Consider the following 15,859-nt stretch of genomic DNA (forward strand, 5'->3'; position numbering starts at 1 on the left):
AACATGCAATTCGTTTTGCAACATTCCTGCAAAACGAGTTGAAAAGCGATGTTCCGCGTTTTACCACCCACATCAAACCTGTCTTGCAACAAATCAGGTTGTTAACAGGTTTGAACGACTGTGGTAAAACGCGCAACATCGCTATTCAAGTCGTTTTGTAGCAATGTTGCAAAACAAGTTGCATGTTTTTTGTTGCCCGTACCTTAAGCGACAGGGCAACGAGAACATGTAATAAGCAAAAAAGCAACTTTGGATGTGCAGCACACTTTGCCTTTGTTTTGCACGACTACGACGTGAAACTTCCAGAAACTCCCTAGTGACACGTTTTATGGAAAAAATGTCGGACGTGTTCTACTTCACTTGGCGGCCGCTAGCATTTCTAGTTTTCTCACCACCGCTACGAAGTTTTCATGTTGTTCTTCCAACAAAAAATGTCTCCTTTGTTTTTAGCTCTCTGTCGCTCTTTTTCTCGTTGAGCTTCGCCGGACTGTCGCCTACTTTCTCTTTCTCAATATTTCAAATTTGTGGGCATGAGCATGTAAGCTTAATACTTTAGACAACACGGATACTGAAACAATTTTGTCTTCCGCCATAATAACCTCTAGGTTCATTTGGGCTGCCATAGCTGTAGAGTTATTTAACATTGATATGCCTGTGGTGCGAATGGACGGTCGGTCGGTCGGATGTACGGTCACGTGAATACCAAAATTGGATGGGTAGATTACTACATTTTCTTAGGTATGGGACTACGCTCGTGCGCGCTTCGCGCGTTCGTGTGGAGCTCCGCAATTATGGGCAGCCTTCAAAATATGTTGAAGGCACAAATGTAATAACTGGTCACAAATGTAATAAAGGTCACAAGTGTAATAACATTTGGTCACAATTGTAATAAACATCTAAACTAAGCTAAAACAAATGAAAATCACAACGAAATCTAAAATCCCACAGAGGGCATTCTTTCCTATGCTTTTATACCACACTGTGCACGAGTAAAAATTTTTAAAAATTTAAAAAATTTCAGAAGATATCACATCAAATCAAAGGTGAGCTGAATAGCTAAAATGTCACAGGAAATTGTATAGGTAAACTCCTTCCTTAGGGGATATCACGATTATGTGACTGAGTGGGAACCAAGATTGGGAGACTTTTATACACTCATGCCGAACCTAACAATATAAAGGATCCAAAAAAACGTTCTGACGACTCAACAATGGAAAGGTCATAGTCAACGGGAAATGAGTAAAGAGAGTTGGTGTAGAATTGGCCTTGAGGTTCCTTGTGAGTATCGGGCAAAGGTAAAGAGGATGAAGGTTATGTTCTCAGAATTGACGGGGACACGGAACAACTTTGCAGAAGTAAGGGGGATACAGTGAGTGAAGGTATAACCAATTAGCAAGTTTACATGTAATTCGTATGAGGGTAACCTATCGTGCTTAACCAATTCTGGTCTCCTTCGCAGCCGTCCGTCTGATGCCATCAATAAGAGCTATTTGAAGCATTTTCCGGCCTCTATCTCGCTTAAAATTAAAGGTTCCAAACTATCCGAAACTTTGCATACCTGTCGTGCTGTTCCCAAAGCTTAATAATAGCTTGCGAAGCTCGCACAAAAGACTTTCACCTTCCACTCAAGTTTCGCCTTTCGCTTTCCCCCTCCCTACTTCTTTTGGTTCTCTTCAACTTCCCGTTCTTTACGTTTTTCTTAGGCCCTTTTGACTGAATTCCCCTTTGTTTGGATATGATTTGAAAGTCATCTTTGCCCTGCACAATTCAGAATACAAAGTTATATTACCTTTAATTTATGTCTCTGAGTGAGTTACTCTTTTTAAATTGTTAAGTTGGTAATTATTACATTTGTGATCAAATAACATTTGTGACCTTTATTACATTTTTGACCAAATGTTATTACACTTGTGACCTTTATTACATTTGTGACCAGTTATTACATTTGTGCCTTCAACAGCCTTTAGTCTCTCCATATTTTATATTAATTTTTTTGTTTCATCTAATTCAATGTAGGGTACAAATAAAGTTGTTGTTGTTGTTGTTAAGACACAATCGCCAGCACTACGTTACTCCTTTAACTTTGTTGGGTGTATTAAAGAATGAACAATATCCACCATTCAAAATTTTGAAGATAGAGTTCATCAACGCGAATAACAAAATGAAGGTCGAAATGTGTCGTGAGATACTATGAGTTCGATTTCTGTTACATGGTGATGATATCTTTCATCAGCTGGAGGCCTGATCTAGTTTTTCGGAAGGTAGCTCTTCTTCTCTTTTCGATATCGCAGCTGAAAGCACAGAGTGACGAAATTTGCGTCGGTTTCTACAGTAGAACCTCGATAAGACGAACTTGAATAACTCGAACTCCCTGTTAACAATTTCTTTCGGATTTCACCCCACTTTTCAGTCATTTTCACTCGGTTAACTCGAACTCGGATAACTCGACTTCCCCGCTAAGTTGAACTGAATATGTTTTCCCTTGATCAAAATGTCACTGAAATTAACCCCGATAACTCGAAATCTTGTTCTTGTAACTTCACTCGGACAACCTCCCTTTACTTTTCTAGTTTCTCACGTTGTATAATCGGTAAATTACTTTCACAGGTGTGGGTCGCAAAAAGGAACGTCGGCAAAAAACTGGAAGATATACCAGCTCCTCCTAGTGACGTCAAGAATATTTTGAAGAAGATAGAATTCAAAGATGAAACAACACGTTCACGATGCAAGGGATGGCTGGTTCTACCATCTCGAAAGTACTTGCAAGCAGACATTTTGTTTCCTGGCTGCGCATTTGATTGTAGGCTCCATATTCGTGGGAGGATTGGTAAGATTTTCTGTTATGAATACGTTAGTGGAAGCATCACATTACAGTGGAACCTCGATTTTAACGAAGTGCCAAGGGACTGGGGAAATTCGTTCGTTAAATCGAGGGTTCGTGATATCGAACACCTCCATTTGACGAATTCTCGGGAAAACTACCAAAATGTTCGTTATATGGAGGTAGACTTAGTAATTTAGGTGGCTCGACCCAGTATTTTTATAGACACACCCTCCAACTTTGAATCTCTTATACTTAAACAAATCAATCTGTACTGTAAAGCGATTGTGACACATGGATTACACTTAGACTAAACAATATTGTGGTATTTTTGGGGGGCGATCGGAATAAATGTCACATGACAATGACGTCACAATGGTTTTAGTTATAAATAGAATTTTAGCCCTTTTCGGCATTTCCTTTTGAAATGCTTTTTGCTACGTATTCTTTGGATACATGTCTTCTGCTGTGCGAAGTTTCAAAATATCTATAAGAGGAATTTCGAGATATCTTAGAATTTCTATAAAAAGGGTATAAATTATGCATGCACTGAAGACTGGACTTAATGAAGACAAATTTGCTACTTTTTGGATATTTCCGAAGGGTTTTATCACTCACTCGTTTTGCAAATGAACCTTATACACTCTAGAAGCCGCTGAACGCAAGTACACTTTCGCAATTTAGAAAAACATGAACTTATGAATCAGGGTAAAACGCAATGCTGAGTTCTTTTTGTAATTTCTAAGGCTACTTTCACGGAAACAGCGATTAAAACAAAATTTCTCGATAGATTTTTTAAAAACTTTTTTAGTATATTAATTGATCATTGTACTATTATTAAATCCCCGAATTTCGTGTCGATTGAAAACTTCTAAAGTTGTCTAACATGGGCGGAGAAGTGAGTATGCTGCATGGTAATTTGATGTTGTGCTAAACTCGAGACAACAGGAAGTCCCAGAGCAAATACTTAGCCAGTAGAAAGTGTTTTTTTAGCAGCAGAAAAACTTCGCCCATATTTTTGTTCTGTAAATGAACACTTTGCACTAATTTATGATGCATTGGTCTCTCGTCAGACAATGCGCTTGTGGCAGACTACGCACCCAAGACAGAGGTGATACAGATATTAGCAAGATACCTATCTGACCTGACTTTAACAGATGAAGAGGGAATTGGATTTTGTCGACTACCAGAGGGGAAAATACCCCATGGATTTCATCTTATTTATAAACGGTGTTCCAAACGATCTGTGTACGAAATCAGTCCAGGCTTCACAATCATTCTTTCTAAGGAGAACTCTTGGCGAAGTGACGGGCGGAAAGAGGAATCAAGGGAATCGGTATGATGAAATTATGACCATTTCTCGACTATTCTGTTCTGAGAAAACTTAAGATAGTTGTGTCGCCGCGTTCATAAACGATTGCAAAAGAAGATTTACTGAAACACACATCTGCGTACTATTTAAGTGATTCAGGTTTACATGTACAGTGATAATTGTTATCATTGTCATCATCTTTTTTTCTGTATGTTTGTTTATGCTGGTTTTCACATCACGTCATCAAAATTTATACCAAAGAGTAATCGATCCTCCTGAATGAATTTTTACTTGCATGAAGTATTAGAGCAGCTTATAAGTAAAGTTTATGCAAATGTAAACTTCGAAAGGGTTTTCGCTTTGTGATAGAGTACGCTTGAATTTCTAAGCTTTTGCGTGATACGGCATTTACATGGCGGCCGAGAGAGCTGTCATGACTGATGTCTATTTTGGGGGTTTTTGCTATCCGGTCAGTCATTGTATTAGAAATAGTAATCTGTTCAAGCGTGTTTTGACTATCTGTCACGTGAAACGTACGCAAAGCACTGTGATGGAGCAAAATTAAAGCGTTTTGACCTTTGATCGTTGTCGCCCGCACTCCGTATTACTAGTTTAGTTATTTATTCTCTGTTCTGGCAGACCGACCTACACCTTCACTGCAGAGAATGGGACGATTTGCTTGATAATGGAGACTGGAACCCGGAAATGATAGCTGAGACACTACCAAAGTTTTTTCGCTTCGTAAAGAAAGTGCAAGCAATTGTTTTGGAGGGAGAAGGTAAAATGCATTAACTATGGTTTTGAGTTGATAGTAAAATTTATACAGAAGCCTTAAAATCGATTTTATTTTGTGTTACATGACAATGTACTAGAAGTGGATTATTTAACAATTATTCCTCGAGCCCGAATGGGCTCTGAGTCAGTAGCCCATGAGGCCGAAGGCCGAATGGGCTATTGACTCAGAGGCCATGAGGGCGAGAGGAATAATTGTTTTAGTAAAATCCAACTAGTTGGTCAAAAATGTCGAGAATAAAAAAATTTTAGCTAGTTAAAAGCTAGACTTTAATCCTTTTTTGCCGCCAAAAAGCCCGGTCTTTTAATTACTAGGGGGCTATAACATATAGCCTAGTAGTAGCTCAACCAATCAGAACGCAGCATTGATAATAGACCACCAGTTGGATTTTATTAAAAGCACATACAGCTTTTCAAGGCAAATTTTTTACTCAGGCGCTACTATTCTCAACTTCAGTTCTGACTGCTCGAAAAAACTGATACACTGTTATTAACTCACTCGAATAACGATCGTTATAAACACACCACAGCCAGACCCGTAAACCCGAAAGAAAAAACTATTAAAAAAGGGACCGTGAACCCATTAAGTTTTTCATACATACTAGGTATATTGCGTGCATTCGAAAATGCCCATTTCCCCTTATCTTTTATTTATTTTTTGTTTTTTTAAAGACCAATTATGTTTGCAGTACCTTTTATCCCATGCCATACAGAATAGAGCCAATTAGAAAGCTACAAATCTGTTGCATATTCTGCGGTACGGAACGGGTAGTATTTCAGGAAAAAAATACCGGTACTGGTGATGCTTGCGGCCTCTATTTTCCCAACGAAAACAGAGACGTTTACAAAAGTCAAAACTTGTCATTGTACAAAAATTGCCAGGGGCATTATTCTTCACTTTACAGTTAACACTTAACCGAGTTTCACCTATTTTCCGGACTTCTAAGAAATCAAACTAATACCTGGCAAAACGAAATCCAACATAGTACCACGGAAAAAGAACTATAGAAATGTATAATCCGAGAGTAAAACAAATCAGTGAAGTAACCATGTGAATGCCGAGGCGAATTACATTTCGAAACAACAAGCCTAACTGAAATCCAGCAGAAACATTTTAAAGCTCTCTTTCTTTTATTCAGCTTTATCCAGGATGCAGTTAAAGTAGACACGTGAATACCAACTTTATTCATTGACAACAGGGGCACCCAACGACTTTTTTCTGTTAAGTATCTGTTCGGAGAAGTAAATATTGCCTAGGATTTTTTATAACTTGAGGACGGCTAAAAATTTCTAGATGAAGCTTACGTAATAAATTCTTTACGATTTTCTGAAGTTATTTTTTCGCATTTCACCGTCCAGGTTAAACAATTTTTCGTAAAAAAAAATGGAAACCTAAACTTTTCGGATACCAAAACACGATGGAGAGAGGACTCAATAAAATTCTCACTTTCGTAATACGTTATATTACATCTAACATTTTTGGGAAAATACTATTGAAGCCCTTGTAATTTCGAAAAGACTCAAGTTCCCCTAGAATAACCGAACAGGTACCAATTTTATAGGGCCTCTCTGAATTCATTTCTAGAGATCTAAAAGTACTCTGGATAGCCTGTATGTAGGAGGAAAGCGTCGTTGGGTGCCCCTTTGACAAACTGTCGATAATTTGGGCAATGCTGTTTACAGATGACGTCAAGGTCGACGTTTCTCCGTTTTATGTGTTCATGTTGAGTGGCTTGGGATAAATCAGTTACGTGATGCTTTCGAGTGGTATACCGTAAAATACCCTACGAGTTGCTTGATAAGTCTAAGTATATACACGATCCTTTCGGTTTCTGTGAGAATGTTCTGGGGCTTTTTGAAGCATGTGTTCAAAAATTCGGTTTGATATATATTTTTGTATGTTTTTCTCTCTAAGCTATATTTTTAGACCACCGTAAGTTTGAAAACTGTAAAAGGTTGCTCTTTCTTTAAATAAAGTTATCTGATTGTATTGCATTGTATTGTATTGACAACATAATGTTAATGACTTATTTAGTTCTTACCCTGATAACTTTATATACAATTTCTCATTGAGGTTGCTGTTACTTGTTAGGATCGAGAGCTACTGGTTTTTCCAGTTGATCTACTGTTAAGTGTTACTCTCGTTAAATGAACTAAGGACATTGAGCAAAATTTAACGTTTCTTGGCTTTTTATGTTTTTGTTTTTTTGGTTGCAGTGCCTCCCGAAATACTTGCGCGGGGTCTTGCAGCCGTGGAAGCCTACAACAAGGCCCTTTTAAGTGGAAAAACCGTTCTCAAAAGGCTTCCGTTAATGCTTATTGGTCAGGACCAAGCAGGAAAGACCAGTTTAAAGAAATCTTTGAGAGGAATGGCTTTCGATCCGGAGGAAGACAGCACTGATGGAATACATGTGGATCCTTCTTTCTTCAACGTGTGCACAGAGACATGGAGGACTGGAGAACAGAATGAAGGGCAAAATTCAGATAAAGAGATTTCTTTTGATTATCAAACGGCACTACGTATTGTAGATAGTCTGAAAAAGGAAAGGAAAAGTACCAAAGTACACACAGTCACAGAGAAGGAGTCAAGTCTGTTCGATTCTGATAGTGCTAACGTAGAACCGGACACGCGAAACACTAAGTCATCAACAGTAGGAGAAAACCCTCAGAAATCTAGATATCCACCCCCTACCACTAGTATTAACATACCCAGTGTTGCCCCTGATCCGAAAGAATCAAAGCCCGTAGGGAACTTTTCAGCTGTAGATGTTCCTGATGAGGTGGCATCTGTGGCTGAAACATTACTCCAAAGTGCCAGGAAGGATAATGAAGATGACGTTTATTCAACTTTCTGGGATTTCGCTGGTCAGTCTGTTTACTATGTGACACATCCACTATTCCTTACGAAGAAAGCCATATACTTCTTGGTGTACGATCTGAGCTTAAATCCACACGATGAAGCTAAGCCTTTGGTGAAGAGTGGAGTATACAAGAAGACTCTGGAAAGCTTCAGTAGTCTAAAGACCAATTTAGATTATCTGGAGTTTTGGATGAAGTCCGTTGCGTCTCTAGCCAGTCAGGGGGAATGTCTGAGCTCGGAATTGCTACCAGAGAAGCTTCCTCCAGTTTTCTTGGTATGCACTCACGCTGATACACCTTACTGCGGCCGTGATCCCAAAGACCTTACCATCGAAATCTTTGGTTTACTAAAAAATAAACCATTCGGTTGCCACCTGCATGACGTGCCGTTCTTTGTAGATAACACACGTTTGCGAAACAACAATTCTGAGTGCTCACAAGTCCAGCTCTTGCGGAAGGAATTAGTTTCCGTCGCCAAAGAGCTACCGCTAACTCACGACACCATTCCAATCAAATGGCTAAAATTTGAGAAGGCGCTTCAAGTAGCAAAGAAAAGAGGACACAAGTACATTACTCTGGAGACAGCAAAAGACATTGCAAAAGCCTGTGATATTGATGAAGACAAAGAGATCAAGACCCTGATGGACTATTTGCACGACCTAAGGAGTTTAATCCATTTTGACGACAACGCAGACCTGAATAAGTTGGTGGTTTTAGATCCTCAGTGGTTGGTTGACGTGTTTAAGACAGTGATAACTGTCAAACCGTATGATCCGTATGATCGTAAAGAAAAGAAGGTCGTAAGCTTATGGTGTAAGCTTGAGAAGGAAGGAATCCTAGATGAAACGCTTTTGGCACATGTGTGGGGCCCCTTGTTTGACAACCACGACGAAGAAACATATCAGATTCTTATAGAAATAATGATGAAATTTAGTTTGCTGTGCCCATGGCCTTCAGGTGGTAAAAACAAGAGTTATCTTGTCCCATCAATGCTGAGATCACATCCACCAGAGGAGGTTCTTGGGCTGGTTAAGAAGGCAAAAGTTCCTCCTCTTTTTGTCAAATTTTTAAACGGCCAGGTACCTCCAGATTTGTTTCCTCGTCTAGTTGTGCAGTTCTGTCAGTGGGTAAAAGACGAATGCAAGGTATTAGAACAGCCTCAGTTGTTCCACGAGTTTGCACGACTTATTACATCTAAAGATGGCGACTCGGTTATCCTTATGTGCCACTCCTCAGTCGTTGAAGTTGTAGTTCTTGGAGATGATGACAGTCACAAATTGGCAGAACGTCTGTCAGCAAACATGACATTATCAACAGACTTCCAGGTTGAAACCACTAAGTTAATCTGTCCTAGTGATGTTCACAGGCGACTAGTTTCGATACTTGAACGCATGCACAAGGAATCTCGCTGGCAACGAGATATGAGTTACGAAATCAGTTTCCTATGTCCAGTCTGCTCTCCTGAAGGTGTTGTTAACTACTGTCAAAATCATGGCACTGAAAAATGCAAAGAAGAAGAGTGTCTGCACTTCCTGTGTGAATCAGAGCTGCGCAATGCCAAAGAAATAAAAGTTTGCCACAAGGCTTCGTTTGCTCCGAATCTTAGAGTGCAAGTGAAGCTGTTTGAACCTTGGTTTGCTTCTTCAACAGAGCAGGTATGTAAATAGCGTAAGACATGTTTCGATCTTACCAAGGACCATCTTCAGCTACAAATGAAGGTTGCCGAATTAATGTTACTTAACACGAACGACCAGAAAACCGGATAACCGCGTCAGTTCAGGAACGGTACAATTTATAATTAAAGCTGTGTTTATAACACAATCGTCTTCGCTAACTCTAATGCTAGGCAAATTCGTGAGTCTCGTGGACACTTTTTCAAGCGTATTGACAACTTTCTATCTCTTTTAGTTTCTGTTTATCATTTGAAATCTGTTTTTGTACGGACTCATGAACATTGTAATTATCCCCATGTTTAACGCTGCAGTAAACATTCCGAACGTGAGCAGTAATGATACTGTTGAGCAGGCCGGAAGTAACGTTTCCGCAACAGAATTAAAGAACGCCATTTTTTTAGCTTTGGAATCAGTGGGAACATAACACAGATTTGCTCTTACGTTCAGGCCATTGAAATGGAAAACAAAAATAATTAGGAACTAACAACTATCTGTGATTATAGTTACCGAAATCATTGTTTTCTTTCAGGGTTCGCGCCACCCCAGATCAGATGGCCCAACAAAAGAAGCGGGACTCCGAAGTATTCCAGAAGATTGTGCGACAGAGTTAAACATCACTCTGTTGGCGAGTGAGTGGGGTTCATCCATGGGTGGCTTGTCAACGATAAACAGAAAGCTTGCAGTTTTGCTAGCCAAGCAACCTCAAGTCAATGTCACTGTCCTTGTTCCGCAAACCGCTTGTTCTGAAGAGGATAAGAAGAGCGCGTCACAGTCAAATGTTACTATTCAGGAGGCAAAGATGCGTACAGGCTATGATGATCCCCTAGACTGGTTGTGCTCTCCACCAAGTAGCCTTTCAATTGATGTCATTGTGGGCCATGGTGCTAAGCTGGGCAAACAAGCCCAATTTATTACCGAGTCTCATAGATGTAAGTGGGTGCAGATGGTGCACACTGCACCTGAAGAACTTGGAATGTACAAGGAGTATCCTGAGGCAGTTGCTAAAGGCGAAAAGAAGAATAAAGTTGAAGTAGATTTGTGCAAACTGGCAGATCTTGTTGTTGCTGTTGGGGCTAAGTTAAGGGATGCCTATTCATCCTATCTTAGGTCCTGTGAGAAATCCCAAGATATCATTCAACTGACTCCGGGCACCTTCGATGAATTCAAAGCAGTAAAGCAAGCCGCCCAGGAAGGGGAAAAGTTTAAGGTTTTAACCTTTGGCCGCGGCGATCCTGAAGACTTCGAACTCAAGGGATACGACATTGCTCCGACAGCACTAGCTAAACTAGAGGACAACTCCTATTGTTTGGTTTTTGTTGGTACACCCAAAGGGAAACAGGATGAAGTCAAGGAACGTTTGCTCGAGTCTGGAATCCCTAAAGATCAGCTTATTGTGAGGGAGTTCATTCAAAGTAAAGAAGGGTTGAAAGAACTGTTTTGTGAGGTTGACCTTGCCATCATGCCTTCCAGAACAGAGGGCTTTGGATTGACAGGTCTTGAAGCATTGTCCGCTGGTCTTCCCATTCTAGTAAGTGGCAATTCAGGATTCGGACATGCACTGCGTGCTCTTCCACAGGGGCATTCATACGTTGTGGAATCCAAAAACCCTAATGACTGGTCAAAGGCAATAGCTTCTGTTCGTCAAAAAGAAAGAGCAAAGCGTCTTCAAGATATCCAATCCTTGCGAACAAGTTATGAAGAGAGGTACAATTGGGAGGAACAGTGTACATCTCTTATTGAGAAACTGTGGAGTTTGACTAAAGGTGAGCTTTCACACTATTTATTTCACTAACTGTTTAGAAAGAAATGAACGGTTGAACGTAATGGGAATTTTTCTCAGGTTTACAGCAACAAAGGCACTTTTCAAACATACCTTAGTAAGATAAAGGGGTCAAACGGCCAATTGTTGTTGCTGGAAATATCTATAAGTCGTCTAGCCGTTTCTAGTTAACGAAGGTTGATTATTCTGGTATCATCTCACGCATTTTGGTTATCTGTGGCTTACGTACGTGTACCTTGTGCATTGGGGGGTAATCGATACAAAATGGGATCACTCTCCATATATGTGTATAGTGTACACTACATATATTTTGCGTTCTGCCGTTTAGTTCGTGTGCACTACAGTACACAGAAACCTTAACCGCTATAGCACTCAGAATTGTACGCTTAAGTACTCGGAGAAGGGAAAGAGCGGTACATTGTTGTATGTTGACGTTTGTGAGTTCCAAACGGTGCATCATAAAAATCGGAGAAACGAAAATTGACGAAATGACGTTAAAACTGACTAGAAGACAAGAGACGGTTATGAAGCAAAGGAAAAGCAGTTTTACCTCTATAAATTAAGTGGTAATGATGATTTAGTGCTTTTTAGACCAATGCTTTGCTCATTGAAACCGCAATGAAGGAGATTCACGGAGGTGATTACAACTGGAGTCATCAATGACGCCGTATTTGCCTGTGATAATGCAAGCATAATCATTTTTTCCAACATATGGGATAAATTTTCAAGATGGACAAACTAAAAGACGTCATTGAAAAGACATATGATATTTTCTTGTTTGTCCGAAAATCATTTCAGATGTTACCACAGTCGAACTGAATTAACCTTAATTTCCTCACATGGTATGCTTGGGCTGCCTGTGCAACAAAACCCTTAATAGCAGATCGCCTTTTCTTACTTTCTCACGTTGTCAGAAACTCCCGTTTTACCCGATTTAATTTTTTTTGCCTGTTCTTTGATCCCTCTAGAGACTTAAAGAGTATGTCGTGCGACAGGTTATCGATAGGCAAAGGTTAGTATGTTTTTGTGCATGTTGATTCAAAAGAAAGGAGAAGAGATCTTTACCATATGATAAGTTGCAAGTTACTATTGGACATCATTTTTGTGCTTCTGGGCCGCCTATTTGCCTGTTGTTAACAGTCGTTTCCATTAAAACGGTCGATTCCACCATTGGTAACCAAGCCTTTAGTCATGATCGATGTAATATTTTCCCTGGATTAAGTTGCAAATAAGGCAGATAATACGTTTTTGAATAGTATTAGAAAGAAAGACGTTTAAAGCCCAAGTTTAATTTGCGTTACAAGTTATGAAAAGGTCTAGGGTCAACTGTTATTGATGTATCAGCTGAGAAAGAGAGAAGACGGGTACGAAAAGTCCGGATCAAGTTCTGGGCTCGACCTTGGGTTGCGATTCTTTTTTAACACAAACACTCTCAGTAACAGGTAAAAAATATGGTGGCGACCGTTTACGAAAGGGAAATTTACATCTGCGCTGCACACTCGCAAGTTTGTCGTGGACAAAATATAACTAGCACTTCACACGTTATCACTTTTACGGTCTTCGTAGCCTAATTTTCCCTCAGGCTTTGACAACCTGCGGTCCGTCTCATTTTGCAAACACGTGCGCAGATGATTTGTGGTTTAGAGGAGAATTATAATGCATAGCTAAAATGCAGGTTATTGTCTCTTCTGGAGTTAATGTCAAACTTTATTAATAAACCTAATTTTCATGAAAGAAGGGGGTGTTAGCCAAACTTTTAGTTACTTAGTGTCCAGTATATTTGTTCTCGTAGCAGGAAAGATGAGCTTTCGCCTTCACCGCTATTTATATGAATTGATAGCGTTGTTTATTGTTTTATCTTTTTCCTTTACAGCTGAGAATTCTCTAGGAATGGCGGCACAGTGAGCTGCTTCTCATACCAGTTTATCACAAGTTCATTTATTTCAGAAATACCAGGCGACCGTACATTTCTCCCCGTATCGGCAAGTTCATAGTCGGATCATTTTTCTGCCGAAATGTAATTTTCGAAAAGAGAATATGATTATCAAAGCAAAACAAAGGAAGAACGAACTTATGCACCTGTCGAAACACGCTAGGCGTATCCACCAGTTTAGTTTCTAAAAATAGCGACTTGGGAGCCCAGCTTCTGTAATTTAGAAGCTTCGATATTTCTTTCGTGGTCCCTTCCTGTTATTATACGGTTGAACCTCAATTAAGCGGCCACCCATGCACGGGGTCCCGACAAGGCTGCGTAATGGAAGTTAGCCGCTCAATAGAATCTCGTCATAAATTAACATAACCTTTAAGAAGCCACTTTCTTTTAAGCAGTCAGTAATCAAAGCCCCGAAATAATAGACTTTAGTATATACTAAAACAGTGGATAGTGTTTTTCGCCCGCTCTGATTGGCTACTCAATCAGTGACTATCCTGCACTATTCACTGATTCACCTCCAGTTCCTCCGAGCGAGCAACGCCAAACTCGCGTAAGTTGCGAGCAAAATGCCTTCCCGGTTTGCTGCCGTAAACAAACAAAGAAATTTCACAACTAATCAAGCAAGCTGTTTCCGAAATACACGAAGAAGGTGACGAAGTTCGGATTGGAAGTTTTAACAGGTAAAGCTTTGTCTTTTTGACACGAATTTATCGATAAAACCGGTGAAAAAGTTTTTGTTTACAAATGCAAATTAAATTTAAGTCTTGCTTACTTTATTTAGTTGAGTTGTTCATAAATAAGCTTAAAACTAAATTTAATGATCTTTTTTTATAGAATGATTTTAAATACAAAAAGAATTCACAACTCCTTTTGAAGAAATTTCCCCGCAAGAGCTAAACAAATGCCTTCAAAAGTTTTAATTGTCGGCAAGAAAAAGCGACGGCCGCAGCCGCCTGGTCATTACGCGCCAAAATTGTAATCGTTGGCAACAGTATTTAAGTTAAAAATCGTCATTGTTGTGCTCAATTATCTCACTATTTTAGTATATACTAAAACAATTGTTCACCTCGATGTCGGTGGCTAGTCGTGGATATTTACCTCACTGCTTCGCAGTTCGGTAAATAACCAGGACTAGCCACCTCCACTTCGGTGAATAATTGTTATGTATTGCCTTCGACTATTCACAAGTTAAACATGCATGGAAATGAATGACGTGAAGCTAATATGTATATATTGATTTATTTAGGAACTTCTAGGAGATGTTGGTGAGACTAGTTTCAGAGACTAGTTAATGAAAAACACTACAATAATTATGAAGATTCTGAATGATATGATAAAAAAAACATCTCTGAATAGTAGTATTATTATAGATTATTGTACATATTTAGAAAATAGAAGGTATTTTAGAAGATTTTATGTAACTGCTAGTGCTTAAGATGAAGAAAGCAAAAATTTCATTAAAAATTGAGCTAAATATGGGAATTTCTATGCATGTAATACCACAGTAATCCTAAGCTCTACACAGGTCTACTCCTTTTATTGTATGCACTATCGATACATCACAGACCTATTTCGCAAGGGTTGTTTGTTTAAGCAATTTAGTCCACTTGATTTTCATCAAGGAAACGGTGTCTTGTTTTTTTAAATTTAACCTTATTCGCGTTCAAATGAATGGATATTTGATATAAGGCAACGAAAAAAAATATTCTCAGAACGTCTCGCGGTCTGAAATGGGTAAACAAACAACACAAGACAGAAGAAGGAAAAAAGGAAACTTAAAGTTCGTAAGTACCGTATTTCCTCGAATAATAGCCGTCCCTCGATTAATCACCTCCATAATCGCTCCCCGCCCCCCCTCCCCCTTCCACACACACACCTCTTGCCTTCTTCTCTTTTTTTAATCCCCTCCCTGCCGAGTCAAAGTAGAGTCTGATCCAGCAAAAGTGATCAGTGACAATACGGGAAATACGTAACATACGCAGACTGCGCAATAGTTGAAAAGCACTGTTCAAAGTCAAAGAAAGAATAGTAAAAAGGGGGAAAATGGTTTTAATTATTAAGAGTAGTACTTTTTCGCCCTTGGACTAAGCATCGCTGTGTCAACATAAGAATTTTCAATTCTTGGTATATCTAAGAGGATACTGTGAATCTTTTCTTTGAACCCAAACTATTTTCGCCGTCAGGTTATACGAATTTCAGACTTCAGTGAATCATTCTTATCTTTTAACCTTTTCACACAATTAGCACTAGTCATAGTGTAGATAAATAAACGAGGGTAAATAAGAAATAAAACCGCACGTTTTACGGGGCTTTCACACGAGGGTCTGCTCTTAAGGGACACGTGCTATCCCAAGTTAAAAAGGTCGATTTGAGTCAATAACAATTACAATACAACGAGATTTTAACTAAACGTTTTTTGTTCATTTTCATTTTCTTTACTCGAGGGCTTAAATTACGATTACTTTATAAATAAAATTTGCTTTCATGAATCCTTGGTTCCTAAGTTGTGTCCTGTCAAGAGATCATAATAGGACAGAGAGGAAGTCTATGGGCGTTAGCCGGGATATCTAAATTTCAAAAAAGCTATTTTTAGAACTATGCGGACCATGTGGAAACAGTTTACGGTAAACTGGTTGACTTCCGGAAGAGTCGCTTTCACGACTCAGCGAGACAAAGCAAGGCGCAGTCA

The 15,859-nt window shown here is 39.3% G+C and overlaps 2 protein-coding genes across 2 annotated transcripts in view; both read left to right on the plus strand.

Moving 5' to 3' along the window:
• The window catches only part of LOC140944168 (uncharacterized), a 70,486-nt gene that overhangs the window by 24,901 nt on the left and 29,726 nt on the right, over nucleotides 1–15,859 (plus strand). The window lies entirely within an intron of this gene.
• Nucleotides 1–15,859, plus strand: part of LOC140943231 (uncharacterized) — a 44,381-nt gene that overhangs the window by 10,200 nt on the left and 18,322 nt on the right. Inside the window, exons 6-11 of the mRNA XM_073392299.1 lie at nucleotides 2,608–2,827; nucleotides 3,895–4,157; nucleotides 4,773–4,911; nucleotides 7,143–9,439; nucleotides 9,987–11,220; nucleotides 13,111–13,138. Of these exons, the coding sequence (XP_073248400.1) occupies nucleotides 2,608–2,827; nucleotides 3,895–4,157; nucleotides 4,773–4,911; nucleotides 7,143–9,439; nucleotides 9,987–11,220; nucleotides 13,111–13,138 (4,181 nt within the window). The remainder of the gene's footprint in view (nucleotides 1–2,607; nucleotides 2,828–3,894; nucleotides 4,158–4,772; nucleotides 4,912–7,142; nucleotides 9,440–9,986; nucleotides 11,221–13,110; nucleotides 13,139–15,859) is intronic.

The sequence above is a fragment of the Porites lutea genome, chromosome 7 (genome assembly GCF_958299795.1).
Source record: "Porites lutea chromosome 7, jaPorLute2.1, whole genome shotgun sequence".
Taxonomy (NCBI): Eukaryota; Metazoa; Cnidaria; class Anthozoa; order Scleractinia; family Poritidae; genus Porites; species Porites lutea.